The sequence below is a fragment of the Podarcis gaigeae genome, assembly GCF_964106915.1.
Source record: "Podarcis gaigeae genome assembly, chromosome: 8".
In the NCBI taxonomy this organism is placed as follows: domain Eukaryota; kingdom Metazoa; phylum Chordata; class Lepidosauria; order Squamata; family Lacertidae; genus Podarcis; species Podarcis gaigeae.
The window spans coordinates 43,779,775-43,794,923 of NC_139684.1; the positions used below are offsets into that span (position 1 = coordinate 43,779,775).

At 45.6% G+C, this 15,149-nt stretch overlaps 1 protein-coding gene across 3 annotated transcripts in view; it reads left to right on the forward strand.

The window, feature by feature from the left end:
• Nucleotides 1-15,149, forward strand: part of LOC310850639 (C-signal-like) — a gene marked incomplete at its 5' end in the record, with an annotated part of 39,010 nt that overhangs the window by 18,163 nt on the left and 5,698 nt on the right. For 2 of the 3 annotated variants that reach the window (XM_083752285.1, XM_083752284.1), the window contains 3 exons: nt 480-622; nt 13,039-13,090; nt 14,785-14,972. In XM_083752285.1, the coding sequence (XP_083608411.1) occupies nt 480-622; nt 13,039-13,090; nt 14,785-14,972 (383 nt within the window). Of the gene's footprint in view, nt 1-479; nt 623-11,533; nt 11,771-13,038; nt 13,091-14,784; nt 14,973-15,149 lie in introns of those variants that run through there. The other variant, XM_083752286.1, reaches the window with a different exon arrangement.

Genomic DNA, 15,149 nt, shown 5'->3' on the forward strand with positions numbered 1-15,149 from the left:
GTTGATAAAGGGCATGCCTACAGCATTGGCACTTTCTCAAAATCCCTTATGTGCCCACTGCTGAAGGAAGGAAGGAGGTCCTTTGGTGTTGGCTTCCTGGATGCCTTTTGACAGAGCAGAGGTTAATGTCTCCTGTTGTGCCCAGCTGCAGCTTTTTAGGATTGGCATAGTAATTCCACTACATTTTGAAATAGACTTCCAAAATGCTTTCAAATATACACTATGAGTATATGAATCATGGCTACAGCTGCCAACTGAGTGTGGTGTGTGAAATGGCACCTAGACACCACTTCTGGAAGAGCAAGAACATTTCAAAGCCAGGACCTGACAGGTGCAAAGAAGCTGGAGAGATCAGAACTGAAGCTGGTTCGCAATTTTGAGCAAAGTTGTCAAGGTTTAATGTAAAGGATTATGGGCTGGTATCTCAATGCAAAAATGATATACGATCACATTGCATTGTATAACCTTCCTTTTGTTAGGGAGGAGATTGTTGGCTCATTGCTCAAAAGCAGTCACTGTTGGCTCATTGGAAGAGAAAATTGAAGCTGGCATCTTTCCCACTCCACCTTCGCTGGGACGTTGTAAGTTCGATCTGCATGAGAAAATAACAACTTGTTCATGGGTAAGTACTTTTTTGAAAAATGCACTGAGACTCCAGTGATCTCTCTTCCAAAGAAAACCAAACCCATTGTCCCTCCCAATATTATGATGGGTTGTGTCATAGGGCTTTTTGTGGGGGAGGGTGTGTGTAAAAGTATTGTAATTTGAGTCCCCTGCCACACACATATACCACAATCCCATCCTATGCAAACCATCTCCTGAGTCATGAAAGAAAAGTTTCTATTTTAATTCTGAAATTTTATTTTCTACATTTCTGAAATTATACGATGACCCACGTGGGGGAGGGGGTTCTCATGTTATGATGGGCAAATACAAAGGCTACTGACTCTTCCACTGTGGTGTAGTGGTTAAGAGCGGTAGTCTCGTAATCTGGGGAACCAATTTCGCGTCTCCAGCCTGCCAATATTCTGCCCCTCAGTCCCCACTTGGAGTGCTACCTATCTCCTCCTCCTCGTTGTGTGTCGAGGTCCCCAAGCCACCCCCAAATAACTCACAACGCACACTTAATTTTTGTTTAAGGTTTTTGGCATAATTTTGGCCACAACTTTATTTAAATACAAAACCATGAGTGGTTGTTTAGGCACTGGTTAAGACTATCTGTGTCCCCCCGCCTGGGGACAGAACTGACTTCCGGGCACCACCGAAAGCCAGTGCGGGAAAACAAGTCGGGGAGAAATGGAGCTGAGTCACAGACCCTCAATTCTCACCCGCCTGCTCCCCGAAGGCTTGCCGGCCCTAGTCCCATTCCAGGGATTGGACGAAAAGATGGCAAGCCCCAGGATTCCTTTAATGGAATTCCCTTTCCGCAGCAACCATGGAGGGGCAGGCCCAGCCTATCCTAACCCCTCCTCCACCAATTTATAACCAATGCCTAACCGCAACCTTACAAGTTGTGACGATTTGCTACGCAGTAGGGAAAAACCAAATGACCCAGCCAATCAGCCAGATGGACAAAGTTCCTACCAGGCCCCTGCCCCAACGGCAGACGACCCCATGACAAGCATAGCAAGGTCAATGCAACAACCCCTTACTCAAGGGTGGGTGGGCGGGTGATCCGTTGCACGCAGCAAAGAGAAAGCTCCAGGCTGCGTGCAGAGTATTTAAACATTTTACCCCTCCCACCAAAATTGCAACATAACTTTTACCCCAGCAACCCAGTGAACCAATCTCTGCCCCAGGCCATCTTTAGAGACCCTGCCTGGTAACAGAGGGGTGGCTCGGCAGACCCCACCGCAACACGTGCTCTCCATGAAGGAGAACACACTTTCCCAGAACTCCTTGTTCTAAGCTTCTGTGTAAAATGACACTTTCCCCCATTGGCACAGCTTGCCTTCTGATGTTTTTTCAATCACAAACCTTTCTCTGTCCGCAGGAACCATGACAACTCTGTTTTGCCTAGACCCAAGGATGTTTATTTTATGTGTTGATGACATTGTTTCATATTAGCTTGCAGTCAGCTAGTCTGGGCAGGCTAATTTGCATAGGCTAAACCCAGTTCAGGAGAACTGCTGCAACCTGTAATTTCCCATCCATGTCCCAAATATTATCTAAATGCTACCACATTGCGAATTTCTAACTCTAGATTTGTAACAATCCTTCACCCCCAAAGTAGACTTGAAGGTATGCTTTTGTATGTCGTCATAGGGTGGGAGCCACCAGAGTTCCTACTCGTCCCCTATACCAGTGTTTCCCAACCGGTGTTCCGCGGCACACTAGTGTGCCGCGAGAAGTTGCCGGGTGTGCCGTGGGAGGGAGGCGGGCGAGTCGGGCTGCTTTAGCCCCGTGCCTGCTCTCCCAGCTGGAGAGGTGACGCGCGCCTATGGAGGCTCCTGCCATAGGCGCGCGTCACCTCTCCAGCGGGGAGAGGGTCGCGGGGGGGCTGCTTTAGCACGCACGGGGCTAAAGCAGCCCCCCACGACCCTCTCCCCGCTGGAGAGGTGACACGCGCTTATGGCAGGAGCCTCCATAGGCGCGCGTCACCTCTCCAGCTGGGAGAGCACGCACGGGGCTAAAGCAGCCCCCCGCGACCCTCTCCCCGCTGGAGAGGTGACGCGTGCCTATGGCAGGAGCCTCCATAGGCGCGCGTCACCTCTCCAGCTGGGAGAGCACGCACGGGGCTAAAGCAGCCCCCCGCGACCCTCTCCCCGCTGGAGAGGTGACGCGCGCCTATGGCAGGAGCCTCCATAGGCGCGCGTCACCTCTCCAGCTGGGAGAGCACGCACGGGGCTAAAGCAGCCCCCCGCGACCCTCTCCCCGCTGGAGAGGTGACGCGCGCCTATGGCAGGAGCCTCCATAGGCGCGCGTCACCTCTCCAGCTGGGAGAGCACGCACGGGGCTAAAGCAGCCCCCCGCGACCCTCTCCCCGCTGGAGAGGTGACGCGCGCCTATGGCAGGAGCCTCCATAGGCGCGCGTCACCTCTCCAGCTGGGAGAGCACGCACGGGGCTAAAGCAGCCCCCCGCGACCCTCTCCCCGCTGGAGAGGTGACGCGCGCCTATGGCAGGAGCCTCCATAGGCGCGCGTCACCTCTCCAGCTGGGAGAGCACGCACGGGGCTAAAGCAGCCCCCCGCGACCCTCTCCCCGCTGGAGAGGTGACGCGCGCCTATGGCAGGAGCCTCCATAGGCGCGCGTCACCTCTCCAGCTGGGAGAGCACGCACGGGGCTAAAGCGCGACCGTCTCCCGGCTGGAGACGCGGGGCTGGGGCGGGGGAAGCCCGAGCTTCCCCCTCCCCCAGAACGGGACCCAGAGCTCTGGGAGCTTGCGGGGCTGGGGGAGGAGGAAGCCCTCCGCCAGCCTCCAAACCATGTCGGGAGACAGCGGGTGGGCGCGCTACGCCTCTCCCACTGTCTCCCGAGTTTGCGGGGCTGGCGACGGGGAGGAGCAGGCTTCTCCCCCCGCCAGCCTTCTAGCCAAGTCGGGGGACAGCGGGAAGGGCGCGCTACGCCTCTCCCGCTGTCGCCCGAGTTTGCGGGGCTGGCGACGGGGAAAAGCAGGCTTCTCCCCCCCCCCCCGCCAGCCTTCTAACCAAGTCGGGGGACAGCGGGATGGCGGCGTTCCTTCGGAGGACGCCCCGTGCTCCGCGCTGGTGTTGGCCAGCCTTGCGCACCCAGGGGATCTCCCCCCAGGAGCGCAAGGCTTGCGGGCGGCGCAGAGCACGGGGCGCCCTTCGGAGGACGCCCCGTGCTCCGCGCTCGTGTTGGCAAGCCTTGCGCACCCGTGGGGGCGCGTGGGGCGCCCTGAAACAGAGGGTTCCCCATGCTGCGGACTGTAGCCTGCCGCCCGATGCGCGGGGCGCCCTGAAGCAGAGCGCCCCTCGCGCCAGGCAGACATGGGCCAGCCCCACAAGCTCGGGGGACAGCGGGGAGGCGCAGCACCGCCATCCCACTGTTCCCCGACCTGGTTTTGGGGGGGGAAATAAAGGGGAAAAAAAATTCCTTTATTTCCCCCCCCCCAAAAAAAAGTAGGTGCGTCCTATGGGACGGAGCGTCCTAAAAATACGGTACTTACTATTTCATAATAAAGTAATTATAAAATACCGGTACTTTCTTTGTGTTTATTTGATGCCTATTAAAGAGAGTTACTTTATATATAGTCAATATAGGCACAGAGTTAATTTTTTAAACATTTTCTAATGGTGGTGTGCCTCGAGATTTTTTTCATGAAACAAGTGTGCCTTTGCCCAAAAAAGGTTGGGAAACACTGCCCTATACACCCCTTGTAATTATTTGTGCAAAATCTGGCAATACAGGTGACTAATCATATATAGCCCCTAAAATCAGAAGAAATCCTTAAAATTTCCACAGTATATCTGGTTTTCAATTATTCTGCCTGAGCACAAGACATGTCAACTCTCTGACCTATCTTCACAACCACAGAATGTTCTCTATGGCATGCTTTGCACCTGTTCTAACCACATCAGTTACCTCCTTCACATGTTTTGAACCACAGAATGTGCTCTTATCTTCTCTGTCACAGGAAACTAATTTTTAAACAAAACATCAACACATGCTCTTAGTAGGCTTCTGTTTAAGGCAGGCTTCCTCAACCTCGGCCCTCCAGATGTTTTTAAGACTACAATTCCCATCATCCCTGACCACTGGTCCTGCTAGCTAGGGATCGTGGGAGTTGTAGGCCAAAAACATCTGGAGGGCCAAGGTTGAGGAAGCCTGGTTTAAGGTATATAACTAATGGGCAATTTCCACTCGGGTTAAGCATCCTGAACTAAGGTATGTAATACCTAAAACAGCCCCAAAACCCCTGTAAGTATCACATATGAGTTCTTATGCTTACATCTAAGAAGCTTTAATATAAGTGTATAGATTGTTCTAGATCTGTGGGTGCTAAATGCTTGGGTTTAATAAATTTTTAGGATTTTATTCGAACTGGTATGTTAGGACCGGTAATAGTCAGACTCATGTGTATTTAAAATGTGGATTAGCCACTGTTAACCTCCCTGGAATTAGCATATGTGAAGAGATAATTAACTTAGGCACACTCCCTGGGTTGTGTATTAGACCTTGTAACCTTAGCCAAAGCAACAAGTTTTACTGAAGTCACACAGAATTCTTGGTGAGGTGACTGGGGATGAATCTCATTTGCAAATGTGTGGATTTCCTCCCTCTCTCAAGGGCTAAGTGTGAATAAGTGTAAAAAGCTGGTCCTTTTTGAGGTAATGAGCGGGTCAGGAAAAGGGTTGGAGTTAAGAGTGATGCAACCAGTAAGCAGAGAGGAACCATTATTCTGAGTTGTGCCCTACGGTGCGAGTTAGAGAAAGAATGGCGCTGGACTCATTGTTGCTGCTACTATGGAATAAGCTGGCACGTTTTGGGGTGCTGGTGCTATGAGCCCCTCCACTGAAAGCTCCAGGTTGTATATATGTGTAAACAAACCACATAACTTAAATACATTATAGCCTCCATTGTGCCTTATTCTTGAAGGAAACACTAACCCTGGCAAGTCGCCAATGGACATAATTAAGCGGTGATTGATGATAGCCATGCATAAATCTTGGCTATCAAATTCACACTAGAGATAAGAGTGAACAGGAGATTGGCCTTTGATGCTCTGAAAAAGCCATTTTCTAAGTCAGGAGACTGAGAAGCTGTCAGCTCCTGGGAATCTGGATGGGGCTGAGCGACTTAGACCAGAGGAATCAAAATCTTGCCCCAAAGCCATGTGAGAACACTGATGGGCTTTGGTTGCACAAAAGCTTCCCTTTCTCTAATTATCTTTGAAATGGTTATAATTTGGAACAGAGAGAGGTTTCTCTGTCTGCCAGTTGAAATTTACATCTGGTGTGTGAGCTACATTCTAGTTTTAAGAAGAGACAATCCTTAAAGGGCTGAAGGCAGATAAAAAAAAATGCTCTAATTGTTTGAACCAACAAAGTTTTAAATGATCAAGGGAGTTCTGAGTGCTGAGAATTTTTATATATTTCAAAAGTTCAATCTTTCTATTTAGAAGACCAGGCAGATAGTAATCACCCTTCATGGGTGGTATAGGTAGGCTACATAAAGAGCAGCAAACAGTACACTGCCACACATCCTATGCAAGGTGTCTGCATTGGGGAAGACATATTAGATGGACATTACCTGTGGCTGGTAAAATAAGGCAGATTTTAGGAAATCAGACCATGATTAAGCTAACTCATAAATAAGAAAAGTAACTAGTTTATATTTTATATATTCTAGAAAACCTAAGGCCATGCTTCATAAAACCTGGATATCAGAAAAAAACAAAATTTCTCACACAAACTTAGTTTGATGCAGAATGCTGAAGAAGCAAAAAGCCATTGGTAAATGCTGCTAGATCTTTAAGGACAGAGAAATCTGATGATCAAATTAATGCAGTGACATGCATATAAGACTATCTTAAGAGGGAAAAAGGAGTGTTATAATCATTTTGGAAAGATATTGGGCATAAGTGTTTACATTGCTCACTTATTTATGCCAAAGTACTCATAGATTAAATTACTTCTGAAGTGGAAAAGGAGTATGGGAACTGGTTTTTTAGACTGGCAAGGGACCCAGGTTAATCTGCCTCCATCTTTTGTTCCTTTTTAATGAGATATAAAAGTTCAGTTGTTGCCTTTGAGATTGTTTACCCAAGCACCCACTTGGAGATTTAGTGTACCAGCTATAAGATGCATGCAGTGTTGGAAGTGTTCAGCCAACCATGTGAGCACTTGACTGTTTACCAGGTGGATTACTCTGAACAGTTTGGTCCAGGGTGTTATCAATGCTTTACTTCAGGAATAGGCAGTTGTTGCCCCCAGGAATGAGATAGGTGTAAGACTCCCTCCTGATGTAATGATCCGGTGGTTCAACTCCCCATCTTTGAGGAAATGAATCCACGCATTTGGAAGAGGCATCAGATTGGAGAGGTACTTTTCAGGGCCAGCCCTCAATGTCCCTGCTCAACTGTAAGCAACAACAGAACAGGAGCCCATTTTGTCAGCATCTCTCTAACCAAAAGGTTGCGTTGCCCCCATCTGACTCCAAACCAGAAGGCCCAGCAGAACCACTATCCCTCTTCACCATCAAGAGTCTATGGTTTGTCACCCTTTAAGTGAAGAGGTTTCTCTCATTAAAGGCAGAGTTGGCCACCCAGGTGGAGTGCAGCTGTTTAACGTTCATTCTAAGATTACCTATTTCTGGAGCGACATTTTAGCCTCCAGCTTAATGCTATCTGTGTCCTGAACTCTTGCCTTGCCTCTCTTCAATGTACCTTGTATGCATTACCAGAACCCTCTCACTCACCCATCAACATGACATGCAGGGAGTGAGGGAACACAGGATCCGGCCCTGCTGGCCAGATCCTGCTCCCTGCTCCTGCTTTAACAAATCCACTCCCCGTCACTCAAGCATACAAAATACATAAGAGACATTGCAGTGCAGTGGACATAATCCACTTGAATTACAGGAGGTGCAGAATGGGCCTGCCCCTGTTATATTTTCTGACAGTCCCTTCAGCCCCTCTCTTGAGAAGGCTACACAGGACTCTGATTTGGCCAAAATAGGGCTTGTACACACTCACTTCTGTTTTCCTGCATTATTTTAGCACTGGACAGAGAGTTGAACTTGGATCAAGGAATCCTAGGATTAAATGCCCACTGAGCCTTTAAGGCTAAACTCTCTTGGCATTGACTAGTTCCCAGGATTATCATGTGGATCAAAGCATGTTGTCTTGGAAGAAGAGCAGGATGCCTGCAACAGATGTAACACAAAGCCTACAGCCCAGAAAACAGCCCCAAATGGTCCTTTAGCATGTGATGCAGAAGTAGGGACCATTCTGTAGCATGAACAGTATGAGGAGGCAAAACTATCACACCCAGGGGAGCTGTTAAAGATCTATAAGAAGAACAGCCTTTGCCAAGCTGGTGCCCTGCAGGTGCATGGCTGTGCTGATTGGAGCTGCTGCGAGCTGGACTCCAAACCATCTGGAAGGCACCAACTTGAAGAAGACCATACAGTACTAGAAAAACCGAATGTCCTCCAAGAGGCAAATGATTTAAAATGTATACCCCAGCAAATGCAGGTTGTGAAACAGCAAGGTGTACACTGCAAGGTGCCTTAGTGGTTTGTGTGCATTATGTGTACATGCACCAGAGATGTGATGCATTGACTCCCCACTCCAGTAATAAACAAACAAACAAACAAACAAACGAAACACAAAATAAGACATAAAACCAAAAGCTAACTGCAGTCTTGGATAATGAAAAGAGACTATGGATGCAATTTTATAACCACTTGCTGAGGCATAACTTAAGCATCATTGAACTCAGTAAGACTTGCTTCTCAGCAGACTTGCGCAAGATTCTGCTGCTAATCTACTTTCTACTTCCATCATAATTACAGGTATAAAATGTCAATGTTTGCCTTTAAGATTGGTGGTTTGAACGGTGTTGCTATGGCCACCAGTGAAGTGGCAAATATTTACTCATGTGTGTATAGTAGGGTTTTACAGGACTGGTGAAAGATGGTTGGATTTAGGCTTCTTTGAGAAATGTGTAACACAGGCTATCCCACTTTCTCAGATTTAGAATCAATGGGGACAATTGCCCAGACTTCACTCTTCACAGCCTAACAGAAGAAGAGAGAGAGAGAGAGAGAAGAAAAGAAAAGAAAAGAAAAGAAAAGAAAAGAAAAGAAAAGAAAAGAAAAAAGTTGATTTGTTTTAGGATATGCAAGGTACTATTTAAATTCTAAAGAAATTAGCCTAGAGACATATTTTAAAGAAAGGACAGATAGAGTCTGATTGTTTCATTGAAAGATTTGACAGTGACCTAGCAATGGCACTAAAAATACAAAAAACTGTCAAAAGATAGCCAAGAGCTCCTCTCTAAGTTCACTTTGCAGCTATTTCTAATAGAAAAAGATCTCAAAATAGAAATTAAGTATGACTTATCTTTGGAAGAAAAAGTGACAGAACTGACAGGAAAGATAAAAGAACTAAAACAGCTTCTGAAGCATTTAATATGTTCATGAAGTCCAAAAAAAGCCTTTTCTTAAATGGAAGAGGCTATATATTAAATAGATGCCCAGCTTGCGTAACTGGAAAACAGATCTGAGTCCAAATTTGAAGGCCAGATGGGATGAAGAAGGTCTGAAGAAACAAAATATGATGGGCTTTCCAGCAGATTGGTTCTCTAAACAATTCCCTGAAATTCATCTCACTGTAGATCAAATTGAACATACCCATTGAGCCCTAGCCCCAAAGCCTAAATAAGGATTTCCCTCATAGGACATAATCATTCATTCACAAACAGTGCTATAAAGGAACATCTTGAAACTGACTAGGAAAATTGACCAGAAAAAGCTGAAGGGGACATAGATTGAACTTTATCAAAACTTGAAATCTTTGACTGCAAAAAAGACATCCACTGTATTTCTGCACAGCTAAACTTAGTGAGGCTAACATCAGATACAAATGTGGATTTCCTTTTATGCTGTGGTCTTCCATGACACATGCTACTAAGAACAAGATGAGGCTGCAGATATTTTTGACTGGAGACTTAACACTCCAAAAGACAAGAAAAGAAAAAGAAATGTAAAATGAAAACTGAAAATTTCAATTGCCTTGTTAGAATCAGATGTTAAAATATACTTTGTTATTTTGGACTAATACTTGTATTCTCTGCTGAGCTTTTGTCTGCAAAATGGCAGTTTTATTAACTGTAATATATATGTTTACTGCTTGTAGGGTGAGTGGGAGGTTGCCTCTGGTCTCTAGTTAAGAAGGTTTCTCTGTTCACTTCTTTTTATTCCTGTTAACAGCATCTCTCTCTACTACATTTAGGGAACATTCACCAATTCATCTTAAAAAAGGTTTTGTCTCCAGGTTGTGCTGTTGTAAAATGGTGATCTCTTAAACAGTGAGGTCTGGAGATGGTGAGGAGCATAGGAGCATGGGGGAGGTTTAGATATGATTATGAAGTGTCCATTTGTTCAGGGTGCATGGTATCAAAATGAGTTATGAACTATTTTATATACTTGGCTATAACATAGATTGAATCACACAAATTATATCCAGCACACAACAACTTTTAAAATATGACTTGAAGCTAAAGATTGGAAAGATTAAATTGATTGATTACAATGACATCATTGTATAAGATAAAAACGTTTAGTGTAAGGGGGTTGGGTTCACTGATTAAAAGAAGACACATTTTGAGTCTTATTTTTTAAAAAAAACAAAACAAAACCAAGCCAGATATACTGTTCTTATATGAAACCCATTGTGAAAACGTCATGTTAACAAGAATATACTCTTTGCCCTCTGGAAGGTTGCCGAGATGGGTGTGTCCTCCTCCTTCCTAAACAGCTCCCCCACCCACATCCTAAACAGTTAAGAGCCATTCGACAATGGATGCAACCTATTCCCAAAGGAGGTGAATGAGATCACGATTATTGGAGATCTTCATACAAATCCCCATTGGTTGCATCAAGCAGGATGTTGGATCATATTGCCTTATATTATTAGAAGATGCTTCCCCCTACTTTTTGCTTACGTACACATGGGTTGCTTAAAACAGTGAGACTATTCGGGGGGTGGGTTGGGGGGCTTGGGGTGTTTCAAGTTGCATTTGAACACTGCTGTCCAGTGAGGGGGCTGGGATGTCTTCACTTACCTTTTGGGAGGTATTGCAGGGGAGGGAAAACCAAACTCCTATTCAGTAAGCTGTCATCTACACACCTGCAACGGAAGTCCCAAATGTACAAACCTTAACCTCAAAGAAGATGTAGGTTACATTTTAAATTGGATTTTTGTGGGGGGGGGAAGCAGGCCTTTTCTTGGGGGGGGGGACCTGAGTTGGCTATGTATTTTTTTTATTGATTGGAGGGCAGCTGCCCCCCCCCGGCACCCCCCCTTGGCTGCGCCCATAGAAGCTGGTTTGAGGAATACACACTGAACAGAAATATATCTCACAAACTTACAGGAGGAAAGATAGTGATTGTCTACAACTTCAAACACTAACAGTGGGAGCAGGTTAGAGCTCAAGTAAACAGCAACAGCCTTAGATGATATATTGCAGGGGTCAGCAAACGTTTTCAGCAGGGGGCCCGTCCACTGTCCCTCAGACCTTGTGGGGGGGTGGACTATATTTTTTTGGGGGGGCGAAATGAACAAATTCCTATGCCCCACAAATAACCCAGAGATGCATTTTAAATAAAAGGACACATTCTACTCTTGTAAAAACACGCTGATTCCTGGACCGTCCACGGGCCAGATTTAGAAGACGATTGGGCTGGATCCGGCCCCCGGGCCTTAGTTTGCCTACCCATGATATATTGGCATGAGCAGCTGTTTCACCCATGCTTCCGCAAAGTGCACTTTTACAGTACACTGTTATCAAAACTCATAGTCATCAGGCTGCGAAGAAAGGCTCCAGTTCCCGCAAGCGGCCGCAGGGGGGCGATGTGTGGCGGGTGCGATGGGTGTTGTCCCACCGGCAAGTTTTCTGTCGGAGGCAGACCCGGGACGGCGGTGCAGCAGATGCTCATGGAGGGCTTGGGAGCGCGCAGCGTCTTGGTGACCGGAGCCAACCGCGGCATCGGCCTGGAGCTGGTTCGCCAGCTCCTGGAGATGCCCAACCCGCCGCAGTGGCTCTTTGCCTGCAGCCGGTCTCCGGAGGGGGAGCGCGGGCAGGTAAGAGGCTCAAGCCCCAACATGGGCTGCTTGGGAGCCGCTTCTTTGGGGACGGAGGTGGGTTCTCGGAAGCAAGTCCCGCTTTGGTCCCTGGGGCTTCGTTCCCGGTAAGCTGGCGCAGCATTGCAGCCTTGGTCGGTGGGAAGCCCCATTGAATTGAGCAGGGTTTATTTCCCAGCGAACGGGTGGAGATTGGGGCTGGTCGGGTGACTGGGAATTGAGGGAAGAGCAGCACTTTCTGGGAATCGAAGCGTAGGAGTCAGGAAGTTATTTTGCACTAGTTGTTGCTGTCGCGTGTTAGGTAGGACCTTTCACCCCCAAAGGCGAAGGAAATCACTACTCATTGTGTTTATTTAAACTCCTAGGTTAGCTAAGAGCTCAAGAAGAGGGGTGTAAAGTAAATCATCCGTTTTGAGTGCTCTGGAGCACAGACCGTGAGCTTGAGCAGAAAACTGGAGATGAACCTTGAATTATCAGTCTCATCAGCACTGGCTTGAGACTTTGATTGAATGCATTTATAGCAAGGAAAGTGGCCAAGAACCAGCCAGGGTGGACAGCACTTTCAGGCTGAAATCCATTATACACTTCACCAATGAGTAAGTCTCATTTAAATTAATGAGGCTTTTTTTTTGGAGTGCATACAACTACACTGTTAGTAGACCATGGTTTTATAATCTTTACCATAGTTCATTAGAACCCGTGTGTGTATATATATATATATATATATATATAACACAGAGAGAGAGAGCGCGCGCTATTGGTAAGTAATTGTATTATACTGAGAAAAACAGTACTGAGCTAGATAATGATCAGTCTCACTTCTGGTCTCACACATATAGCGTCATTAAAGGCAAATCTGTAATGAAACAAGGTGTGGAATCATTAAGGGTTGGCTATCCACAAATCATTCTTATGTCAACGTTAATCTAAAATCGTCTTGACCTCCCAGCTGCCAATGCAAAATAAATTACCATATTCATGATCAATATTTTATTTGAATGCAAAAGATTGCTATGCCCGTTAGTCTTCCAATCCTGTCAGAGCACTTGGACCCACTTCAAGAAGAATTAGTAGGGATAGAACAAGTCTAAACATGTTTTAATTCCCACTTATTCCAATGAGTGCTTAAATGTGACTGGATCATGCTCAGGATTTCTTTTTTACAATAATAATAATATCCTGAAGTAATAGTGTATACTCCGACAGCAGCCTACCTGATATAATTTTACTTCTTAATATTTATTGTTCTGCTCTTTATGTCTTTCCAGGAACTGAGGAAATTGGCTTCCAGTCATCCAAACCTTGTGATGGTGAAGTTGGGTATGCCTTCTCTCCCACTTACCTTTTAGCCTTCATACAGCCAGCATCATTCCATCTTCTCCCCAAAGGATGGAGGAAATAGCCTCTTGGTTTGGATCCTGGTAGCTAGAGATCTGTGCCCTATTTCTTCAGCCATTTGCATCTTAGCTAGAATATGGCATTGGCTGCTATAGAGGGCGGAGGTTTAATGCAGATCCTCCCTCCGCAATTTGTAGTTTTTCATAATTCTGTTACCTAGTGTCACGGGTACAGAGGCTACTTCAGAAGTGCAGGGTCCCATCACGATAGTCACAATCGTGCCCCCTCACTGCCATAAACCCCTTCTATGAGTGCTCCAAACTTCATATATTAGAACAGGAGGTTTTAACCTGCTGCTGCAGAACACCAGGCATCATTCTTGATTTTTTAAAAGATAAACGCAGTGATCTAGGCTAATCAGAGAAGAGACAAGAACTTCTCACGAAATCCTTTACAAAGCTGAAGACCAGTGTAAATAAATAGTGCCTTATGATTCTATATAGCATTAAATAAGGGCACTGTTATGCATATGATTCAATAAACAATACCATCTACCAAATTCCAGCCTCCTTTGAAAATGTAGAATATTGCCCATACAGAAAGACAGACGAGTTTACGTACTATATACAGGAGTTTGCATTTTCAAGGGATCTTGAAAAACCATTCCTTCTTGCTAGTCTGTTACTAACAGCGCACGGTTCTCTGACTAACAATGTATTGATCTTCCCTCAAATAAGGATGATGATCCTGATCGCAAGCAGATTACTGTTGCTTCACTTTTTCTGTCAATAAACATCAAGAAGCCGGTGGCTTGTGCTTCATTGTTCAAGAAAGGATAAAGAGTTGTCACCAACTAAGTTTTACCCTTTTAAATTAATGAAGCCAAGTTAGCCGTGTCTATTATTTTAGTGGTTTTTGCCAAATGAGCAAACAAACAAACAAAAAACCACCATTGGGTTACAATGGTTTTGCCCATAACAGAATCTATAATCTTATAGGGGCAAAATAGGTCATTTGGTCTCTTAACTGCATCTGGCCAAAAAAGAAGCCTCAATGATATTTCCCTGCAGTCTTCCAACAAAAAGTCTGTGTCTCCATCTTTTCTTTTTTGGCTTTCTTTGAAAGCATATTTGTAGTTCCGAATATAAGTGGGTTTGTTAACATTGTGTGCTTTATGTTAATGGGTTTGATTTATACTAATAATGGTTTTGTGTTGCACAAATATGAATTAGAGATAGAGGTGTAAGGTTTAGTTGGTTATTCTAAAGCAGGGGTGTCCAATGTGTTGCCCTCTGAATACTGTGCTACTCTCAATTCCCATCAGCCCTCCAAAGCACAGCCATCAGGAATGATGGGAGTTGGCTCTCCAGGTGTTGTTGTAATACCACATGGGCCACTCTTGTTCTAAAATGTGTTTGTTAAGGTGTTTTTAAAATATTTAAAGACCATTTCAAAAATAATAATAATGTATAATTCTGTGTAGTTTAGATTACCTCAAGAAGTTGGGCATTAACAACTACAATGAACTTATTGGGAGCACTTTGAGAACCATTCTTTCTTTTGTATTGCTGTAGCTGAAGTTCATACTTCAGCTGGGGTTAGGACAGTCACAGCTGCTCCCAGTGCTCCCCAACTCTTCCTGCTTCTAACCATCTCTTTTGTTTCTGCTTTTGCAGATGCTACAAATCTTGCGAGCATTACAGAAGCTGCAGCATTTGTTGGGGACCACCTGAAAGACACAGGGCTGAATGTGCTAATAAACAATGCTGGCATTTTGAAAGGCATGACGCTAGACACTGTGAGCGAGGAAGACATGGAAGATGTATACAAGACAAATGTGACTGGGCCATTGCTAGTGAGCAAGGTACAGGGGCTTGGGGGTGCAAATGCCAAGCTCGGAGCAGTCAAATGATTCACTTCATCTGATGCATGAAGTGTCCTTTGCAGATAAATATGTCCAAGGGTGTGGGGAGTGTAAACAGTTGGGTCAAAAGATCACTAAAAGTAAGAAATGCATGCTACATCAGTTAAAAGGTAAAGG